This window comes from Neovison vison, chromosome 8 (assembly GCF_020171115.1).
Source record: "Neovison vison isolate M4711 chromosome 8, ASM_NN_V1, whole genome shotgun sequence".
Lineage (NCBI taxonomy): Eukaryota > Metazoa > Chordata > Mammalia > Carnivora > Mustelidae > Neogale > Neogale vison.
Window position 1 is genome coordinate 45,026,471 of NC_058098.1, and position 19,213 is coordinate 45,045,683.

The 19,213-nt window shown below is 40.2% G+C and overlaps 1 protein-coding gene across 1 annotated transcript in view; it reads left to right on the forward strand.

The window, feature by feature from the left end:
* Positions 1–19,213, forward strand: part of CFAP61 (cilia and flagella associated protein 61) — a 298,453-nt gene that overhangs the window by 201,615 nt on the left and 77,625 nt on the right. The window contains exon 21 of the mRNA XM_044263545.1: positions 10,158–10,450. Within this exon, the coding sequence (XP_044119480.1) occupies positions 10,158–10,450 (293 nt within the window). The remainder of the gene's footprint in view (positions 1–10,157; positions 10,451–19,213) is intronic.

Genomic DNA, 19,213 nt, shown 5'->3' on the forward strand with positions numbered 1-19,213 from the left:
TTTCAGTTTTGCATATGTATGTGTTTAAAACTGTTTCAATATTTTAGTCATCTTTTAATCACTGCCCTGCAACCTAAATAGACTTAAATAATTCTTAATTTGGAGACCAGCAAACTTTTACAGTAAAGGTTCAGGTAGCAAATATATTGGACTTTGCAGGTCATATGGGCTGTGTCCTATCCACTGAGTTCTGCCATTGCAGCAAGAAAGACAATACATAAATAAATGGGCAAAGCTGTGTTTCAATAAAACTTTATTTACAAAAACCGTTGATGAAGACATAGTTTGCAGAACCTGCTTTTATGCATAGGATTTGTAACAAATCATTACCATTTCATCACGTGTAGGTCTCCAATTGTAACTTAAACTCCCAGAAAGCACAAAAGTCTATGCATGGTTCAGTACAAAATCACAGTGTGTTTTAGGACTATCACCAATCCTGGCATAATGCAGTGTTTTAACTTCGAATAATTGCCCATTTTTGATGTTAGGAAGAAGGAGCATTTTGACCCCCAAAAAAGGAGGGGGTAGGAGTCTTTGAAAGTGACAGTGCAGGTTACTGAGGTTGAATGTTTATGGCAGAGAATTTAGAAATCCCAGAGCAACAAACACTGTGCCCTCTTTCAGTTTCTTTTTTTTTTTCCCCCATGATTTTGGTTGTCAGATGGGGGAAGAGCATCTGTGATATTCTGATGACTTGACTACTTCTCAGAGGTGGTGTCACTCTGCTGTCTGCTTAAAGGAAAATAAATGCTTTTGGAAGATTTAAGAATGTCTCCCATCAGCCACTGCACAAAGCCCCTCTGCGGGCCTGCTTTTGGCCACTGAACAGCCAAGATAAGAAGTGTGTAGAAATGAGCTTCTTGTCTTAAATATAAGCTATTTCCCCCAGGTCTAGTGCTAATGACATTCCCATTCCCAGGGCATCTCTCAAGGAGGTGCTCTTAACTCTCAGAAGCTGGGCCCCAGAGCTCTGGGTGACATCAGGGAAACTCAGCCTTGCCAGATTCTTTCAATTCTGTGTGGTGCTCCTTTTCAAAAGACTTCTCCTGTAAGAAAAGTTAGAAAGAAAACTGTTAACCTCTTGCCTGAAGGAAGCTCTTTCTCTTCGTAGCTTTTCCACAATTAGAGTCCTATTCAGACTTGAATTGAATTAGTCCCATTCCAGATCATATCTTCCTCATATGGGTTGCTGTGTGGATTAAATGAAATAAATAAGATACTTCATGCTCAACTCAGAACAGAGTGTCATACAGAGTATGAGTTCAATAATATAGGCTGCATATGTATATATATATATCAAATATCTATATGTATATCTATCTATATATATATCAATATATATATCAATAATATAGGCTGCCATTGGCGTTACTACTGCTATGTGTGATGAGGTTGTTGCTATGCCCCAAAGATCCCTCAGGGCTTAATCTCAGCCCCTGGTGATGACATGGTCTAGGACACAGTATACACAAAAAAAATGGGGATCCGTGTACACCAGGGGCCTGACCAGTTGTAGAGAGGCATGGTGTCCATCATGAGAGTCCTGGAAACTGAAGTTTAGAGAAAGAGGATCGAGCTCAGCCTTAAAGAAGAGCAGGATAAGTAAACAGAGAGAGTGTGAATTGTATTGGGCAGACCCTTGGAGAGTAGCTGGTGGAAGACCTCGCCCGACCACGCCCAATTTTAACTGGTTACTTTTTATTACATTTTTATTATTTTATTTATTTATTTATCAGAGAGAGAGAGAGTGAGAGAGAGTGCATGAGCAAGCACAAGCAGGGGGAGAACAGACAGAGGGAGATACAGGCTCCGTGCTGAGCAGGGATCCAGATGCAGGACTCAATACCAGAACCCTGGGATCATGATCTGAGCTGAAGGCAGACGCTTAACCAGCTGAGCTTCCCCGGTGTCCTATTACTGGCTACTTTTTAGGGGTTGGGGAACTAGTGAAGAGGAATAATCAGTGCACAAAACAACACCTTAGGAAGGTGAACCTCCCGTCCTTGGCACCCCATCTAAGTAGGGAGAAAGAGATCCACAAGGAACAGGTTGGGGAAGACCGTGTAGCCCTGCAGGCAGGTGTGGTGGTCATGCAGGCAGGTGTGGGCTGCTGTGGACACTTCTAGCTTCTACTCCAGTCGGTTACGGGATGATGGTGTTTGAAGCTAGAAACTGGAAGCCTGGCACTTCATGAAAGCTGAGCAGGGCTGCGTGTCTGTACCATTGCCGTCGCTCCACCTGCCAGCCCTGGCTTCCTCTTCCTGTCACCATAACACCACCAGGAAGAATGTAGACATCTTGCGTGATAGGTAGCCTTTGCTCTAGCAGTGCTAATTTCCCCCTTTCTCAATAGTTCATGGCGGGGCTGGCGGGAGAGAGCTGAGGACAGAGTCCTTCCTACAAAAGTCTGAGAAAAAAATCTCCTGTGTCTCTGTGGCTATGACTGGGTCTGACAAGTCTATCAGGGAATCACGCATTGAGTCCCGGGACACCCCCAACCTGACTTGGCTGAAATACCAGGACTTGAGGGGAGGGGCTTGTTTGTTGGGGATGGTAATGGGATTGCTCTAGAAGGACCGGTGGATGCTGGGTAGCAGAAGCCATGAATGGTGAGTTGGAGGAAGTCAACTCTGAAATGTCTGCCCATTAAAACTGCAGATACGGTCCCAAAACATCACTACTGTCCACCTGCCCCCCTCCCCCCACCCCCATTCACTATTTTTTGCTGCCTGCCTCTACTTCCAAAGGAGAAATGGTGGTTCTGTGATGGAATTCTCCCAGTCTGAAGGAAATAGTTTTCTGGGCTCTGGAGTCAGCTAGGCTTATAGATGTAAATTATTCTAAACTATTAGAACTGCTCCGGTGTCCTGGAAAATAGCTCACATCACAGGCTCAAATGCTGCTTTCAACTGCAAACAAAACAGGGAGGTTTTTGACGGTGGTTTCAGATGGAACCCGGCAACCTAATGCATTACAACAGTTTATGGCATTAATTGAAACTAATTGAAATTCATCTGCTATTACCTCTGTACTTTCCATGAAAATGAAAAGTAAGATGAAAGTAAAGTAAAAAATTAATAAATAAATAAAACAGCCTTAATGGCCTGAAATGGATCAATTATTTTCATCGTTAGCTAAATACAGTTTACTGCCTTATTAAAAGCATGTTTGTTAGGAAAAGCATAACATTAAAATTCCAGTGCATGAATCACTGAGCAAAGCCTTTGTTATGTTATATCTAATACAGTCTTCCCTTTTTATTTGGCAGAGCAAAATGAGACAGGTCAGGCTTGGGTCATGGAAATCTTATGCTTCGACTTATGAAAAATAAAAAGAACATTCTCTGGTCTATTTGTGGACATGATATTTTTAAAGTGGATGTTTATTTCATAATTTACTAATATTCTATGATATCTATTTTAAATTCTTTCATTATCTAGTTATTTGCCTAAGTTAATTATACAGATTAAATGCCAATTAGAGTTTGTTTGTTTGTTTGTTTGTTTAGAAGTGTGTTACACATGTAACGGAGTGGTATGAGCACTTCAAAACCAGACTCAGCAGGTCTGACTTCTGCTGAACCATCTACTTGCTGTGTGAACTAGAGCTAGATCCTTAACCTCTCTGTCCTCAGTTTTCTGAAGAACAAAGAAAAACATATCTTTGGGGACTATTCTGAGGATGAATGAGGTCATACATAATCATTCTATGTCTCTTTTGAAGTGGAAAAGGGAAATATTCTTCGTTAAATACAATGAACTATGTAAATACACATAGACATAATTAAAAATACATAAATTGTAAATGTAACATACCGTTTTTGTTTTCTCTAGCCTTAAACATATAATAACTAGGAAAAAAATGCATATCAGTATCGGCGTGCATAAACCCTGATTTGACTTCTTCTACAGACCATATACATACACTGAGGTGTGATTTCATGCCCAGTCTACTAAATCGGGAAATCTCTTCCTTTTCTTCATTTCACAACATGATTTTCTTCCTGAAGAATCCTTCATCTTTAGGGGTGCCTGGGTGGCTCAGTGGGTTAAAGCCTCTGCCTTCAGCTCAGGTCATGATCCCAGGGTCCTGGGATCGAATCCTGCATCGGGTTCTCTGCTCAGCAGGGAGACTGCTTCCCTTCCTCTCTCTCTCTCCCCCTGCCTCTCTGCCTACTTGTGATTTCTGTCTGTCAAATAAATAAATAAAATCTTTAAGAATCATTCATCTTTACAGTATAGGTAGTTAAAATTAAAGCACTTTAATTCAAAAGGATGAAATAACTTTTTTAGCATCTACTGAAAAAAAACGTTAAAAAGGTTGCTCCATTATTCTTAGGGCAAATCGTGTCTAAAAAAATTAAAACCATATTTTGTTTTTTGAATTTAATGGGGAGATCGCCTTAAGCATTTCATTTCTATAAAGCCATATTACTTTTTTTAAAAAGATTTGTATTTATTTATTTGATGGAGAGAGAGCAGGAGAACACAGGCAGGGGGAGTGGTGGAGGGAGAGGGAGAGACAGCCCCCCTACCTCAATATGGGGCTGGATCCCAGGACCCTTGGATCTTGCCCTGAGATGAAGGCTCATGCTTAACTGAGTGAGCCAGCCAGGTGCCCTGCCATGTTACTTTTAAATATTGGTAAATTTGGGGGACACCTGGGTGTCTCAGTTGGTTAAGTGTCCAACTCTTGATTTTGGCTCAGGTCATGACTTCAGGGTCATGAGATCGAGCCCCAGCACTGAGCTCCACATTAGGCTCAGAACTCAGCAGGGAGTCTGCTTGAGATTCTCTCTCTCCCTCTGAAGCCCCACACCCATGCTCTCTCTTTCTCTCTCAAATAAATAAACCTTTTAAATAAATAAGTATTGGGAAATTTTCTAGCTTCTGAAACTATTATTTATCTCCTCCAGGAATTAGGATGATGAAACTGGCCTCATTTCCCCTCTGATTAAGATAAATTGAAGAACCTCCAAAATCCAGGTGCATTATGGTAGTTGAAATGTTAAAAGATCATTGCCTTACTTTGGTGATCACAATCAAAGTTGCGAGTGTATTCATTTATAACTTCAAAGAGCATGTATCAAAAAGCAAGAAGATCACCTTTGCATTTCTGCCAGCATTTTAAGTGACAAGTCTTAGTGCTTTTTTGATCTGGGGTGAAGAGTTAATGGCTTGCAGAGGGTGATTTGAGACCTCACGTTCCTTCTCCCCAGCTGCGCTGTCAATACCAAAACCCCCACTCTCCTCTTGGCAGCCCCCTTGTTTGTTTCACCAGGAAGGTGGCTGCAGGTTATCTGCAAGGGAATGACGGCGTGCTCCTCTTGCCAGCCTTCACTTCTGGAGCTTTCATAGGGTCCTCTTTGTGCTATGCCCTCCTTGTGCTGTTTCCTGTTTCAGATCTGTAACCTTAGTAAGGCATCATTGATTCCCTAAAAGAAACAACAAAAATTGGACTTCCATGAAAATGGCATGGCTGTAGTCTATGAGCCTTTATTGAAAATTCACCCAGACTGTTCTAATCATCCCATCCCATTTGCCATTTCAGAGCAGGGCAGCCCACCATGGTACCTCTGTCACCTATCAGATCAAGTGCAAAAACGGGTTATTTCATATCCTTAGATTAACTGAGTTGTGGGGAAGACAGTGGCCAGATTTTTTTTAGCATAAAACTGATAGGCAGGGGAAATCCCCAGCTTTCCCACTGTATTTGCATCACTTATGCATAGAAAAGTCAGAAGAATGTATATGATATCCCAGTTAAGTGAAGGAGGTCCCTGCAATGTGTTACCTCTTTTTAACCATTTGTAAAGGCTGCATGAGTTATAAAACACCTAAGTGGTAGAAATTCATCATTAAAGTAAATCTCTGGCTAACTGAAGTTATCTGACATTAAAAAGCATCTCATACATGTATATATATCATCGGTCCCATATAACCTGGGGCTGCCTCACCCCTCTGTCCAGTTATCAGGATGTTTGGCACTAATGGAACCCCATTCACCCCATCTCATATATTCTGAGTGGGGAAAAGCTCTGAGACCCAGAGTCTCCCACAGGAAAAGCCCTTTTCTCTGCTACTATCCATGGCTCAGTTCACCCATCCTCTCCCCTCCCCTGGCAACCACTGTGTTTCACCTGTTTTAAAACTCTTTCTTCTTGCATACCCAACGATTGAAGAAAGTCTGTATCTCCAAGGCTTTCTCTGTTCTTCTGTCTCCCTGCCCCCTCTTTTTTCTCTCTCCATTTCCTTTTTCCTCATTTTGCCTCTTTGATTCGGCTAAAACTTGACCCAACTGTCACAACATGTTATACAAGAGTTAACTTTCCCATAAAACATTTTTATTTACTTGGGTTTAAGAGCGTACCAATATGGCAGAAGTGTTATTTTATACTGTTGTGTTGCAGGCACACACAATTTTGGTTATGTTTAAGATTATGTAGGATTTGGGGAGTCTTACTCAAAACCCAATAACCAGATCTAACATTGTGAAGGGAAACCTATCTCTGTCTTACAAATCTCAGGTATACAACTTATCCTGTGGTTGGATGAAGTAGTGCCAACTTTATAGGTGAATACCGAGTAGAAATATATAATGGGAAAATCTGGCCACAGGAAGGTTGTTCTTCAAAAAATATTTTAGAGGGCACAAAAGTAAGACCCAATTAACTTATGATCAACAGTATGATAAACCTCAAACATTCTTCCATGTGCCTAGTCAGGAAACAGTTTGTTATACCCATGGTACGTGATGTACTATTCAAGGCTCCAGGGGTAACATGGAAGGCAGGGCCAACTTGAGGTCACCTCACAGGTAGTCTTAGGCATGTAGACTCTGGTGAGTACAAGGAAGGAAAGGGAGAGGCTACCATGGGCCCCCTGAGGCCTCACCGGGTAGAGGCTGGACGTCTGCCTAGATCAAGACACAACCACAAGCTGTGGTAAGATCTTGACATGGGAGCTTCAAAAGCACTAGTTCTATCCCAGCCATGCTAGAAAATTACTTCTATAAATATATTTAATCATATTTTTACACCTAGGTTGATATTTGTCCTGAAATAAATCAATAATCAACATCTTTTTCTACTAGGTTTATTCTGAGAGAGTCCCCAAAACATAAGATTTTTGCTTATCCTATGAATTTTGTCCATGCTTCTATTTTTGCTGTTAGCTTGTCAAAAAATTATTTTCCAGGCATTTGAGTGAAGCCAATGTTATTGGTAACAGCTCTAAATATTATTTTTGTGTGTGTGAGTACAGGTGACACACAATGTTACATTAATTTAAGGTGTACATTTATAGGTCACAACTCTATAGCTTAGGCTGCTGTTACTGATGAAGATGAAAGTAATAATGGATTGTGTACCAAATTGCCTGGCTTTGTGCCTGGTATATAGGAGTCACAAGATAAATGCAAATGGACTCTAAAAATTCTTTACCGAGTAAAAGTGAAAAAGATGTAGAAAGAACTCACAACTGCACAAATATCATGGAAAGAATAATCCCCCCTGAGAGTGCAAACATTTAAATACTTCATTGTTCTAAGTAATCTCTATACCCACAATGTGGGGCTCGAACCCACAACCCTGAGAACAAGAGTCGCATGCTCTACCGACTGAGCCAGCCAAGCACCCCTGCAGAGTGCAAACATTTAAAAGGCAAGATATGGAAGTGGCAGAGCTGACTTCGTCCCATTGCGTCTTGTTTTATTTGTGAAGGAATGGGATTTGACCAGTGACAGGTTCTTATTTATGTTGTACAAGATTATATTAAAAGAGATTTTACTGTAATATGGGAAATGAGAGAAATATATGTAAACCATCTTATAAAAGATGTTTGGATGAAAACTTTAAGATGGCATCACATAAGCATCTATCCAATGGCCAAGATGACTGTGAGAGTTTGGACTACTGTTCAGCAAATAGCCACACCCTCTGCCCTCCTACCTCAGGCAGGGTGTGCTTCTCACTCCTTTGGCCATGTGCTTGGCCTTCTGACTTGCTTTGCTTGGTGGAATGTTAGTGCACCTTCTACTGCACAGAGAGGCTTGAAAAGTGAGCAGTTGCTCTTGCTGTCCTGTCCCCCAGCCTTTTTCCATAAATAGAATGGGCCTTAGGTATCTCTTGGTACAAGGAGAATAAAACATGGTGCAGGCCCGATCCAATCACAGTGTGGAGTCTGATGAGTCGTCATCAGCCCGTGTGCCTATGTGCGAGCTGACCTACAACAGTAGGCCGGAGTCTTGGGGTGGTTTGTGATGCAGCATTATTGCAACTATTAGGATGACCAAAGTCTCCAAGGGAGGGGTGGATTTTGTTTCAAACTGAAGCCATTACACCTTCTTTCAAGATAGGCAAATAAATCTATTCTGAAGTTAGAATATCTATCGATACATTTAAAATTTTAAATTATTTAAAATATTAAGCATCTAATTTAAATAGGAGAGATGTTATAAATTATGCTACCTTTCGAGGTGAAAAACAATGTCCTCTTTGGCTGCCTGCAATCTGGGGGCAACCCCTGCGAGATAATCCAGGGCAACATCACGTTTGCCCTGGTTTCCATAAGCCTCTCATCATAAAGCCCATCTCACAGTATGGTTACTAGAAACTAACATGAAAGAGACTGGAAAAATCTTCAATTCTGAATTGTGTGGGGGCCTAAATGCTTAAATTTGTTTCCCTGAAAATGAATGTTGTTTTGACATGCATATTTTAAAAGGGCAGAAGACCTCAAGCCTTTGACAGTTTCAGGTTCAAGTTTCCGCTTCCCTGGCAGGCTGATTCTTTGTTGTGCCAGACAGCTATGATGCATGTTTCACAGCAGGTGGAAGCCTCAGTAATTTAAGCAAAATGTTGACTCTTTCAGCCAAGGAAAATGCAGCCCACCAAGGAATGCTGCATTAGAGCCTCTGAATAGAGAGGGACTCATAGCCACAAAATTAGAGCCTCCTAGTGAAGGCAGGAAGAAAGGACCCCCCCCACACACTCCGGCTTTGGAGCCTTCTTGCCATTCCATATTTGAGCAACAGGAAGTATGGGAGAACTTTTCCCTAAGCAAATGAGACAAGCAAGCCATTACTCCTTTCAGTTTTAGATGGAAATAGATTTTTGCATCATTTATTCAACCAAATCGAATAAATACACTTACCATTTATTTTGCCTTGTAGAATTTCTCTTAATACCATTTCATAAACAAGAGGGAAAAAAAGAGATTTTCAATGAATCTATCATTTTGTCGTAAAATTGTTACAAGTTGCCTGACTAGTGAGTCTACAGCGATTCCCTTGTAAAAAGGTAAAAATGCCAATTCAGTGTCCAAAATAGCATGTAATTGGCATGTAATACATTTCTTTCATTTGGTAGTTTGATCTTAAAACTGATGAAATTAGTAGAATAACATTTGTAATTATTTCTGTAATATTTTTCAGAAAAGAACTAACTAGTTTAGACTATTACCATCTAAATGCTCTTACACAGGCGAAATCTTTCAAGATTATGTTGTGATTTCATTCTTACCGACTGAAAGAATACCCTGCTGTCCGTCCTTTTTGCCAGGTCTTGATTCCTTAAATCTCAAAAATCAGAATCTGAATCCGCATTAAATGATCTACTGAAAAGCAGGATGTTCTAGTCTTTAGATCTTAAAAAAGGGAAAGATTTCCATGAAATCAACCCAATTCAACACTCAAATATTAAAATACCTGTGCCATCATGTCTAGGACTGTGTGTGTGGGGGGGTTTTTTTTTTTTAACATATCCTTTTCATCATTTACACAGAACTTGCAAATACTGCAAACTTCAGTAATTTTTTTCCTTAATAAGTGTAGCAACTAGGGAACAAAGACCAGATAAAAGGTTTTCTTCCAGATGGCTTCATTTAGCATAATTTCAACTTTCAAATTACAGGACCATAGATGAATGTCCTACTTCTGTGTTAAAAGTACTTGACTACTTTGTGGGATGTTTTGTGCCAATTCTTTACTAAATTATCTTGGTCACCGTTGCTAGGTTACACCGCTAGCTTCCCGCAGCTGAAAGGAGGAGAAGGTGATAGGGACCAATTCGGCATCATTAGCATTTGACTAAGAAGGTTGTTGTTTTTGTTGTTGTTGTTTCAACCGTATATCTTAGCGTTTTCCCCCTCCTCTAGGAAATGTCATTGTCTATGGGAATACAATTGACACTTACACGACAGTAGAGACGCTCTTAAACATCGGTGTGAGGGGCTCCTATATCCACCTGGTGCAGCCCCCCTCCACTTCCACCATCACCTGCTTCAACAACTACTCAGTGGAGAGCGCGGTGCAGGACGCGCTCAGAGCCGCGGGGGTGACCATTTACTGCGACGCGCTCCTGGCTCAGTGGAACGACGGCCGGTACCCGGACCCCATTCACAGCGCCTGCTTCACCACGCCTACCAAGCCTTTCAGACTTCCGTGCTCCGTAAGTAGGTCTCCGTGGACTTCACCCGCCACCCGCGGGGAGCCGGCACCTGTCCCGGATGTGGGGTATGAGAGATGGCCCGCGGGGGATTTATAGCCACAGGTTTTGGCTTTTCTTTTCTCACGGTTCAGATGATCTCTTGCTGAGCGACAAGCCACCCCAAACTTAGCGGCATAAAACACCAGTCGTTTACTATGATTATCTCTCCGTGCTGGGGTTGGAGGGGGCCCAGCTGGGCAGTTCTCACCTGAGGTCTCTAATGTGGCTGAAGTCAGATTGTGGGTGGAGCCTGGAGTCATGTTCATCCCCGTCTCTGGCTTCAACTGAGATTTTATCCAGAATGCTTCATCTTGGCCAGGTGGCTTGGTTCTAAGAGCAAGTGGGAGAGAGAAACTGTATCACCTGCCCATATCCAAGGGGAAGAGAATTAGACCCTGCCTCTTCATGGCGGGAGTGTCAAAGGTTTGAAGAGTGCTAACTGACCTTGACCAAGGACTCACCGTGTCTCAGGCACCATGCTGCTTGCTTGCAGTATATTCTGTCACCTAGTCAAAACAGCCCTGTAAAGGAAAATCCCCATTTTACAGATGAGAACACTCTGACCCCAAGTCAGTGGTATGTTGGCCTCCCAACCCAGTTCAGAAGCGCCCCAAATTCTATGCTGCTATTAACTTTGTAAGACTCTAGAAACAGCAATAAGGTTTTCTCCCACATGGAATAGAGACTTAGAAGATCTCTCTCTCTAGCACTCTCTCTTATCTACCTATCATCTTTCCAGAGAAGAACTTTTCTCTCAGGTGTGTAATAGCCTGATTTACAACACATGTCCTCAGATTTGCCAGCCAGGAGGTTAGCAGAAGCCAGCAGAGGGGGAGAGAGGGATGGGGCCAGTCAATCTAATAGAGAAGCAGGAGACCCTTTACAAAAGGGCGGCTGAGTTCAGTGTGAGTATGGGGCTGGGCTGTTATCGGTTGTGGTAAAGAATGCTAGCCACATTTAGTGGGCAAACGGGTTGGGGGAAGTCACTGTGGGCTCATAGCAATCCCTTACCTAAGTCACGTCTTCTGACTCAAGGCCCCACAGGTAAATGAAGGTGACCCTCATCCCCTACCTGCCCCACAGTCTGTCTAGACCGGAGCTCAAAGCAGACCACCAGCACAAAAGAAATTTCTCTGAAATCCTTCATTCTATCCTGATAATCTATGGAAACTTTGCATTCTGCTCCTTCGTACATGTTTTTATTAATTCATTCCACAAGTATTCACTGAACACGTGCTAGATCTTAGGCTCTGTTCTAATTGTGAGAGTTAGAGCAGTCTAGCTAGCTGTCTCCAGCAGCCCCTTTACTTCCCTATTTGGATCAAAATTGAAATCAGGGCAAAGACATTTTGCAGATACTCTCAGCTGCCTCAGATGTCACACACCTTCCTGCTGAAACTTCATCCTAAAACAAACAGAGCCAGGGAAAGTCTCCCAATTCCCCCACCATGCTCTGCACTGCAGGGAACGGCCTTGGCACGTCACATTGCCCAGCCCTGGTTGCTCATTGACATTCATCTGTTTGGCCAACGGTAGGTACCGGCAGGAGATTTCTACCCTTCTACTGTCAGCTTTGAGTAGCATCTCTGTCAGGGCACTAGGAAACTTTTGGTGGGGATGTATACATTCACTGTCTTGACTGCAGTCACAGTGTTGTGGGTTGCCTTCTGTCCCCCACCTACCCCCAGAAAGATGGTGTCCTAATCCCCAGTACCTGTGAATGTGACCTCATTGGAAATAGGATCATTATAGATGTTATCAACTAAAGAGGAGGTCTTAGTGGATTGGAGACGGCCCTGAATCTCAGGACTGGTGCCCATCTATGGAGAGAAAGGTTTGATTTAGAGGAGACCCTTAGGGAAAGAGGCCATATGATGAAGTGATGGCAGCTGCCAGTCTTGGAGCAGAAAGCACCACTGGCCACCCCCGGAAGCTAGGAAGACAAGCAAAGGATCTTCCATAGAGCTCTAGGAGGGAGCATGTTCATGACAATGCCGTGACTTCAGACATCTCATCTCCAGAACTGTGACAGAGTAGATTTCCATTGTTTTAAGCCACCCAGTGTATGATACTCTATTGCAGCAGAACTGGTAAACTAAAACAGATGTTATCACAAGTATATGCACCTGCTAAAGCTAAAACTTTTCCAACTGGAATCATACATTATGTACTAGTTTGTATCCAGCTCCTGTCACTCAGCATAATGGTATTGAGATCCATCCGTATTATTCCATGTAGCATTCGTTTGCTCCTTTTCATTGCTAAGTAGTATTCCATTACATGTCTCTATCACATTTGGTTTATTCATTCAGTTGCTATGCACATCCTTGTGTACATCTTTGTGTAGACATATTTTCACTTCTCTTAGCTATACATCCAAAGAATGGCTAGGTCATATGGTCAGTGAATGTTTGCCTTTTAAAGAAGCCACCATACTGTTTTCTAAAGTAGCTGTATCATTTCATATTTCTACCAGCAATGTATGAGAGTTTCAGTAGCTCTATATTCTTGTTAGTACTTGCTATTATCCGTCTTTCTAATTTTAGCCATTCTAGTGGGTATGATATGATGTATGTATATATATATAAAAATTCATTGTATATAAAATCATTGTGATTTTAATTTGTGATTTCCTGATGATTACTGCGTTTGGGCATCTTCTCATGTGCTTATTGAGCATTGGTATATATCTCCCTTTGCACAGTATCTGAGCTATTGCAAGTGGGTTTGTAAAATTTTGTTTTCCAACTGTTGCTGCTAGTATATGAAATACAGTAGATTTTGTATATAAACATTGTATCCTGAGACGTTTGCTAAATTCACTTATTAGTTCTAGTAATTGCTTTCTAGATCCATAAATATACCATCTGCAAGTAGGAAATGGAACTTCTTGTCTTTTTACATATCTCAAAAGAAAACTTATAGACATTCACCCCTTTATATGAGGTTATCTGTGTGGTTTTCTTTGGTGCCCTTTTATCTGACTAAGAAAGTAAACTTTCATTCTTAGTTTGCTCAGAAGATTTATCATGAATAGTTATTGAATTCTGTCAAATTATTTTCATGTCTATTAAAAAAGATCATATTCTTTTCTCCTTAGTGATGTTGATAGGGTGAATTACATGGATTGAGTTTCAGAATGTTCAGCTAATCTTACATTTCTGTAATAAATCCTAGTCATTCATGATGTATTATCCTTCTTTATATTGAATTTGATTTGCTAATGTTTAAAGAGCTTTTGAAACTATTTTACAACTATATTCATGAGGGTTCTTCATCTTTTTTTCCCCTAGTTTTGTGTAATTTTCCTTGGTTAATTTTCTGGTTTTGTGTAATGTCCTTATAAGTTTTCATTATTTGGGCTATGCTGGCCTCATAAAATAATTTAGGCAATGTTTCCTCCTCCTCTGTTTTCTGAAAAAAATTGTGTAAGACTGGTATTATTTCTTCCTCAAGTGTTTGATAGAATTCACCAGTGAAACCTTCTGGGCCTGGAGTTTACGTTGTGGGAAGGTTTTTGATGAATTCAATTTCTTCATTAGCTCTAAGACTACTCAGATTTTCTGCTTCTTCATATGTCAATTTGGGTATATTGTATTTTTCAAGAAATTTGTCCATTTCACTTAAATTGGTTAAGTATTGGCACTAAGTTGTTCATATACTCTTATATTATCTATTTAAAGTCTAAAATTTGTACCATAGCCTGTGTTTCATTTCTGGTATTAGAGATTTGTGTTCAATCTCTCCCTGTCCAGCTGATGAGAGAGAGAGAAGAGAGACACAGAACTGCCTGAAGTTTTCTGTCTAGCTAGATGTTTGCTGATTTTATTGACCTTTTTTAAAGAACCAGCTTTCAAGTCTATTAATTTCCTCTTGTCTGTCAGTTTTCTCTTTTCATTGATTTCTGCTTTTAACAATTATTTCCTTCTGCTTGCTTTGGATTTACTTTGCCCTTTTCCTAGTTCCTTAAGGTAGAACCTTAAGCCATTATTTCTATACACATTTAAAGCTAATTTCTTCTGTGTTAGCTGTATCCCACAAGTTTTAATATATTGAGTATTTATTATCATTTGGCTCAAAAAATATTTTCTAATCTCCCTATGATTTCTTCTGTGACCCTCGGATTATCCATAAGTGTGTGATTCTTAGATGTCATATTTTTGTTGATTTTTAATTTAGTATCATTGTGGTCAGAGACATATTCTGTATGATTTTAGTCCTTTATGGTTTATTTAGACTTATTTTATGTCCAAACTATGGACATAACCTTGTGAACATATAAAAAATATATAGTTTGCCACTGTTGGATATAGTGTGAATAACAATTTTTTAAATTGAAATATGGTTGACACACAATGATGCTGCATTAGTTTCAGGTGTACAACATAATGATTCCACATATAAAAGTAACAATTAGTTCCATGTGGTTGGCGGTGATGTTTGGAACTTCTTTGTCTTTACTGATATTTATGGTCTAGTTCTATCGATTGCCAAGAGAGATATTAAAACCTCTTACTACTGTTGTGGGATTTTTCTACTTCTCCCTTCTGTTAATTTTTTGCTCTTTTTGAGGCTCTGTTATTAAGAACATGAACATTTCTAATTGTCATATCTGCCTCATTAACTGTGCTTTTTATCATTATGAAATGTGCTCCTTTAACTCTGATAATATCCCTTATTTTTAAAAAAATATATATTTTTATTTGACAGAGAGAGAGATACAGCAAGAGAGGGAACATAAGCAGGAGAAGCTGGAGAGGGAGAAACTGGATTCCTGCCAAACAGGAAGCCCAATGCAGGGTACAATCCCAGGACCCCGGGATCATGACCTGCGCTAAAGGCAGATGCTTCACTGAGCCACTGAGGCACCCCAAATATCCCTTATTTTAAAGTTCACTTTATCTGCTATTTCTTATATTTACTGTTTGCATGGTTTATTTTTTTCCATCTATTTACTTACCATGTCCTTATATCTAAAGTGCCTCTCAAGGTATCATAAAGTAGATTTTGTTAACATTTTAATTGCTGCCGTAACAAGTTTGACAAAGCAGCATCCATTTGTTAAATCATAGCTCTGCAGGTTGGAAGTCAACAGTGTAACTGGCTTCTTTGCTCAGGGATTCTCAAGGCTGAAATCAAGGTGTCTGCCAGGCTGCACTCTATCTGGAGCTTGGATTTCGTTTATTGCAGCTGAGGATGGGAGGTCCCTGTTTCCTTGCTGTTCAGGCAAGGTCCACTCTCCATTCTGAAAGGCCATCTGCATTCCTTGCCACATGGCTTCTTCCACCTTCAAACCAGCAACAGAGAGTCTCTCTCTTGTCACATCCCTCTCACACTTTAGATCTTCTTCAGGAAAAGCCTAGTGTCTATTAAAGGGTTCACCTGATTAGGTCAGACCCACAGAGCATATCTTAAAGTCAGCTATGCCATAGAACACCCCCTAATCATGGGGGTGATCATCTTATCAGAGTCCCAGTTCATGCTCACAGTCAAAGGGAGAGGTGGGAATCTTGGGGACCAGCTTAGAAATCTGTCTACCCCATGCTTTTCTAGTCCTTCTGCATTTTAATTAAAGTGTTTACACCACAAATATTTAATGTAATTATTTATGTGGTTAGATTTAGGTCTGCCATTTTGGTATCAGTTTATTGTTTGTCTCCTTTGTTTTTTGTTATTCTATTCCCCTTTGCCTCCTTTTTAAAAATTAGAGTATTCTTTTAGTGCTCTATTTTAGTTGGCCTCTGGTGTATATCTTATTTTATTTTTTAGCAGCTGCTCTATGGATTATAATACATATCAGTAATCTTTTATATCTAGTTAGAGTTAATATTGTACCATTTCAGGGGTGTCTGGGTGGCTCAGTCATTAACCATCTGTCTTAAGCTCAGGTCATGATCCTGAGGTCCTGGGATTGAGCTCTGTCCCTGGCCCTCTGCTCAATGGGAAGCCTGCTTCTCTCTCCTATTCCCCCTGTGTGTATTCCCTCTCTTGCTCTCTCTCTCTCTCTCTCTCTGTGTGTGTGTGTGTGTGTGTGTGTGTCAAAATAAATAAATAAATAAAAGTATTGTGCCATTTCACATAAAATATAAAAACCTTGCAACCGTACAGGTCCCTTCTCCCCACTTTCTGGACAGATTTTTCTGTTACATTTGACATGTATCTACACACATTGAAAAACCAACAAAAGTATAAATTTTGTTATAAACAGTCATACATATTTTAAAGAATTTAAGAAGAAAAGCAGACTTTTATGCTTAACCAGGTATTTTCCAATTTTATTGTTCTGTCTTCATTTCTGAAGATCCAGATTTCCATCCAATATAATTTCCTTTTACCCTGAATGCCTTCTAGAGCACATACAATTGCAAGTCGGCTGGCAATGGATTCTCTAGCTTTCCTCTTTCTGAAAATGCCTTTATTCTGCCTTTGTCCTTGAAAGATATTTCCACTGCATATAGAATCATGGCCTGAGAGGTTTTTTTTTCTTCCTTTCAGCATTTCGAAGATGTTTTTTCCATCATCTTCTGACATAGAAAATTTTGATTTAAGAAATCTGTCATCATTCAAACCATTATTTCCCTGTATTTAATGTATCATTTCCCCCTGGATGCTTTCAGAATTTTCTCTTTATCTTCAGTTTCCAGCAGCTTGATGCTATGGGGGTTCTGTGTTTATTTTGTCTCAAAGCATGGTTTTTCTTGAATTTCTCTTGTTTGGAGTTCATTCACTGAGCTTCTTGAATCCATGCACTTATAACTTTTGCTAAATTTCAGCAAGGTCTTGGCCATTATTTCTTGCTTCATTCTTCTTTCCTCTCCTCCTCGAGAGTCCCCTTCTGGAACTCTAATAACATCTGTTAGACTTTTTCTTATTGTTGCATGAGTCCTGAAGGCCCTATTCATTTGTTTTAATCTCTTTGTATCTTCTCTCTCTATTCTTCACATTAAGTGATTTCTATGGATGTAACTTCAAGTTCACTGACTCTTTCCTCTACTATCTTTATTCTTCTGCTATCATAAAAGTGACTATAGTCCATCCTCTTTCACCAAAATGAGGAAAATTATCCTCCTTCTGATCATTGTTCCAAGTGTCTACTGCCCTACACTATCTATCTCCTTTTAAATGCTCATTGAAATCTTTGGGTAGTAGTTTTTGTACTTTGACCAGAATTTATAGTTATATCAGTTAGAGGATTAGTCTGAGAGGATTATATCATTATACCAGAAACAGAACTCTTGAGCTGGTATTTTGAACTCACGTCAATACCTTGCTTCCTTCTACCCAGTGGTAGTGCCTCCTGGGTGCTCCCCAGACGCTCCAGCCTCCAGCCAGCTGTCTCCTCTTTCTATACAGCATTCATCACAGTCTGAAATCCCTGTCAAGGTGGTGACTTTGTTGGTGTCCATCTCTCCAATTAGATTATAAACTCCGTGTTTATCCTTTTCACCAAGATATTCTTGGGCCTAACATGGGAAGTTTGTGTAAATGCATAATGTATGAGGTTTATCAAATCACTGACTCCTGATCTGCTAACTAGGGAGTTTTGTTCTCCCTAATCAGAATTATAAACACAAGTACCCTTAAATATTCATTCAGAACAACATCAGTGTGGCCAGATATTTCTACTTCATATTTTTATCCAGTATTATGTTAAGTTGACATTAAAGGAGTGCATGAGTTGCATTGAGAGGTTTGTAACTTAGAATATATGTTCCCTCAAATTGTGTTAGATTTGCTTATTCAGTTTTTAGTCTGGTTCACAAACTCCTATGAAATTCCCAGTGTGACTAATTTGTGAATGCTTACACCAAAACTATATAATACAACTACAGTACCAATAATCTTTAAAATCTGGGTAAATAAGAGATAATATATTTAACATGCAACTTAATTAAAAGTGGGTTTAATTGGGGAAAAAACTGGATAGGTAGAAGAATGTTTGTGGGGATGCTGAAGGGGGCTCCTGAATTTTCAGGGGCTCAAGAGGTTGATGGTACTCTTTTTCGTGTATAATTTCAATTCAAATCAAATGGCTTTCCATATTATTATATGACTAGGAGAACTATTTTTATAATGATGGGAACAGAGTGGAAGAGAGAAAAAAGAGGAGTAGAGAGACATATAGATCCAGAGTCAGAGAAAAACTCAGAAAGATGTATTTTCCTGTGGTCACTGAGTAAGTGTTATAAAACAGGACAAGTTCTAAAGAGACTTGAGGAAGCTGCCTAGGATGTAACTGGGGTAAGGTTAGGTAGCTGAAGGAATAGAAACAGGGAAAAGGGCAATGGCCCTAGGAGCTTCCTGAGGGAGAACAAAGGACATCACAGAGATGATAGATCCGTGTCTGACATTGTCCAATAGCACCGATAGAAATGGTCTATGTCTGTGCTTTCCAGTATGGCAGCCACTAGCCACCTATAGCTTTTGGACATTTGAAAGAGGTACTACAATTGAGGGTTGGGATTTAAATTTTTGTTTAATTTTAATTAATTTGGATTTAAATGTATATAGTCACCCATGACCTGTGGCTACTGCAGGATCATTCATCTTTCATGCACCATTCATGGGCACAGAGAAAGGATATGGAAGAGAAGTATCTCTGGCCCAAGACAGCCAATGTCTGTACGTAATAGGTGAGTGAGGTGCATGAACAGGCATGTGAAGGAAGCAGGGAGCATGATGTCTGTCAGTAAGGATGAGGAACCATGTCATTAGTTCATTTTT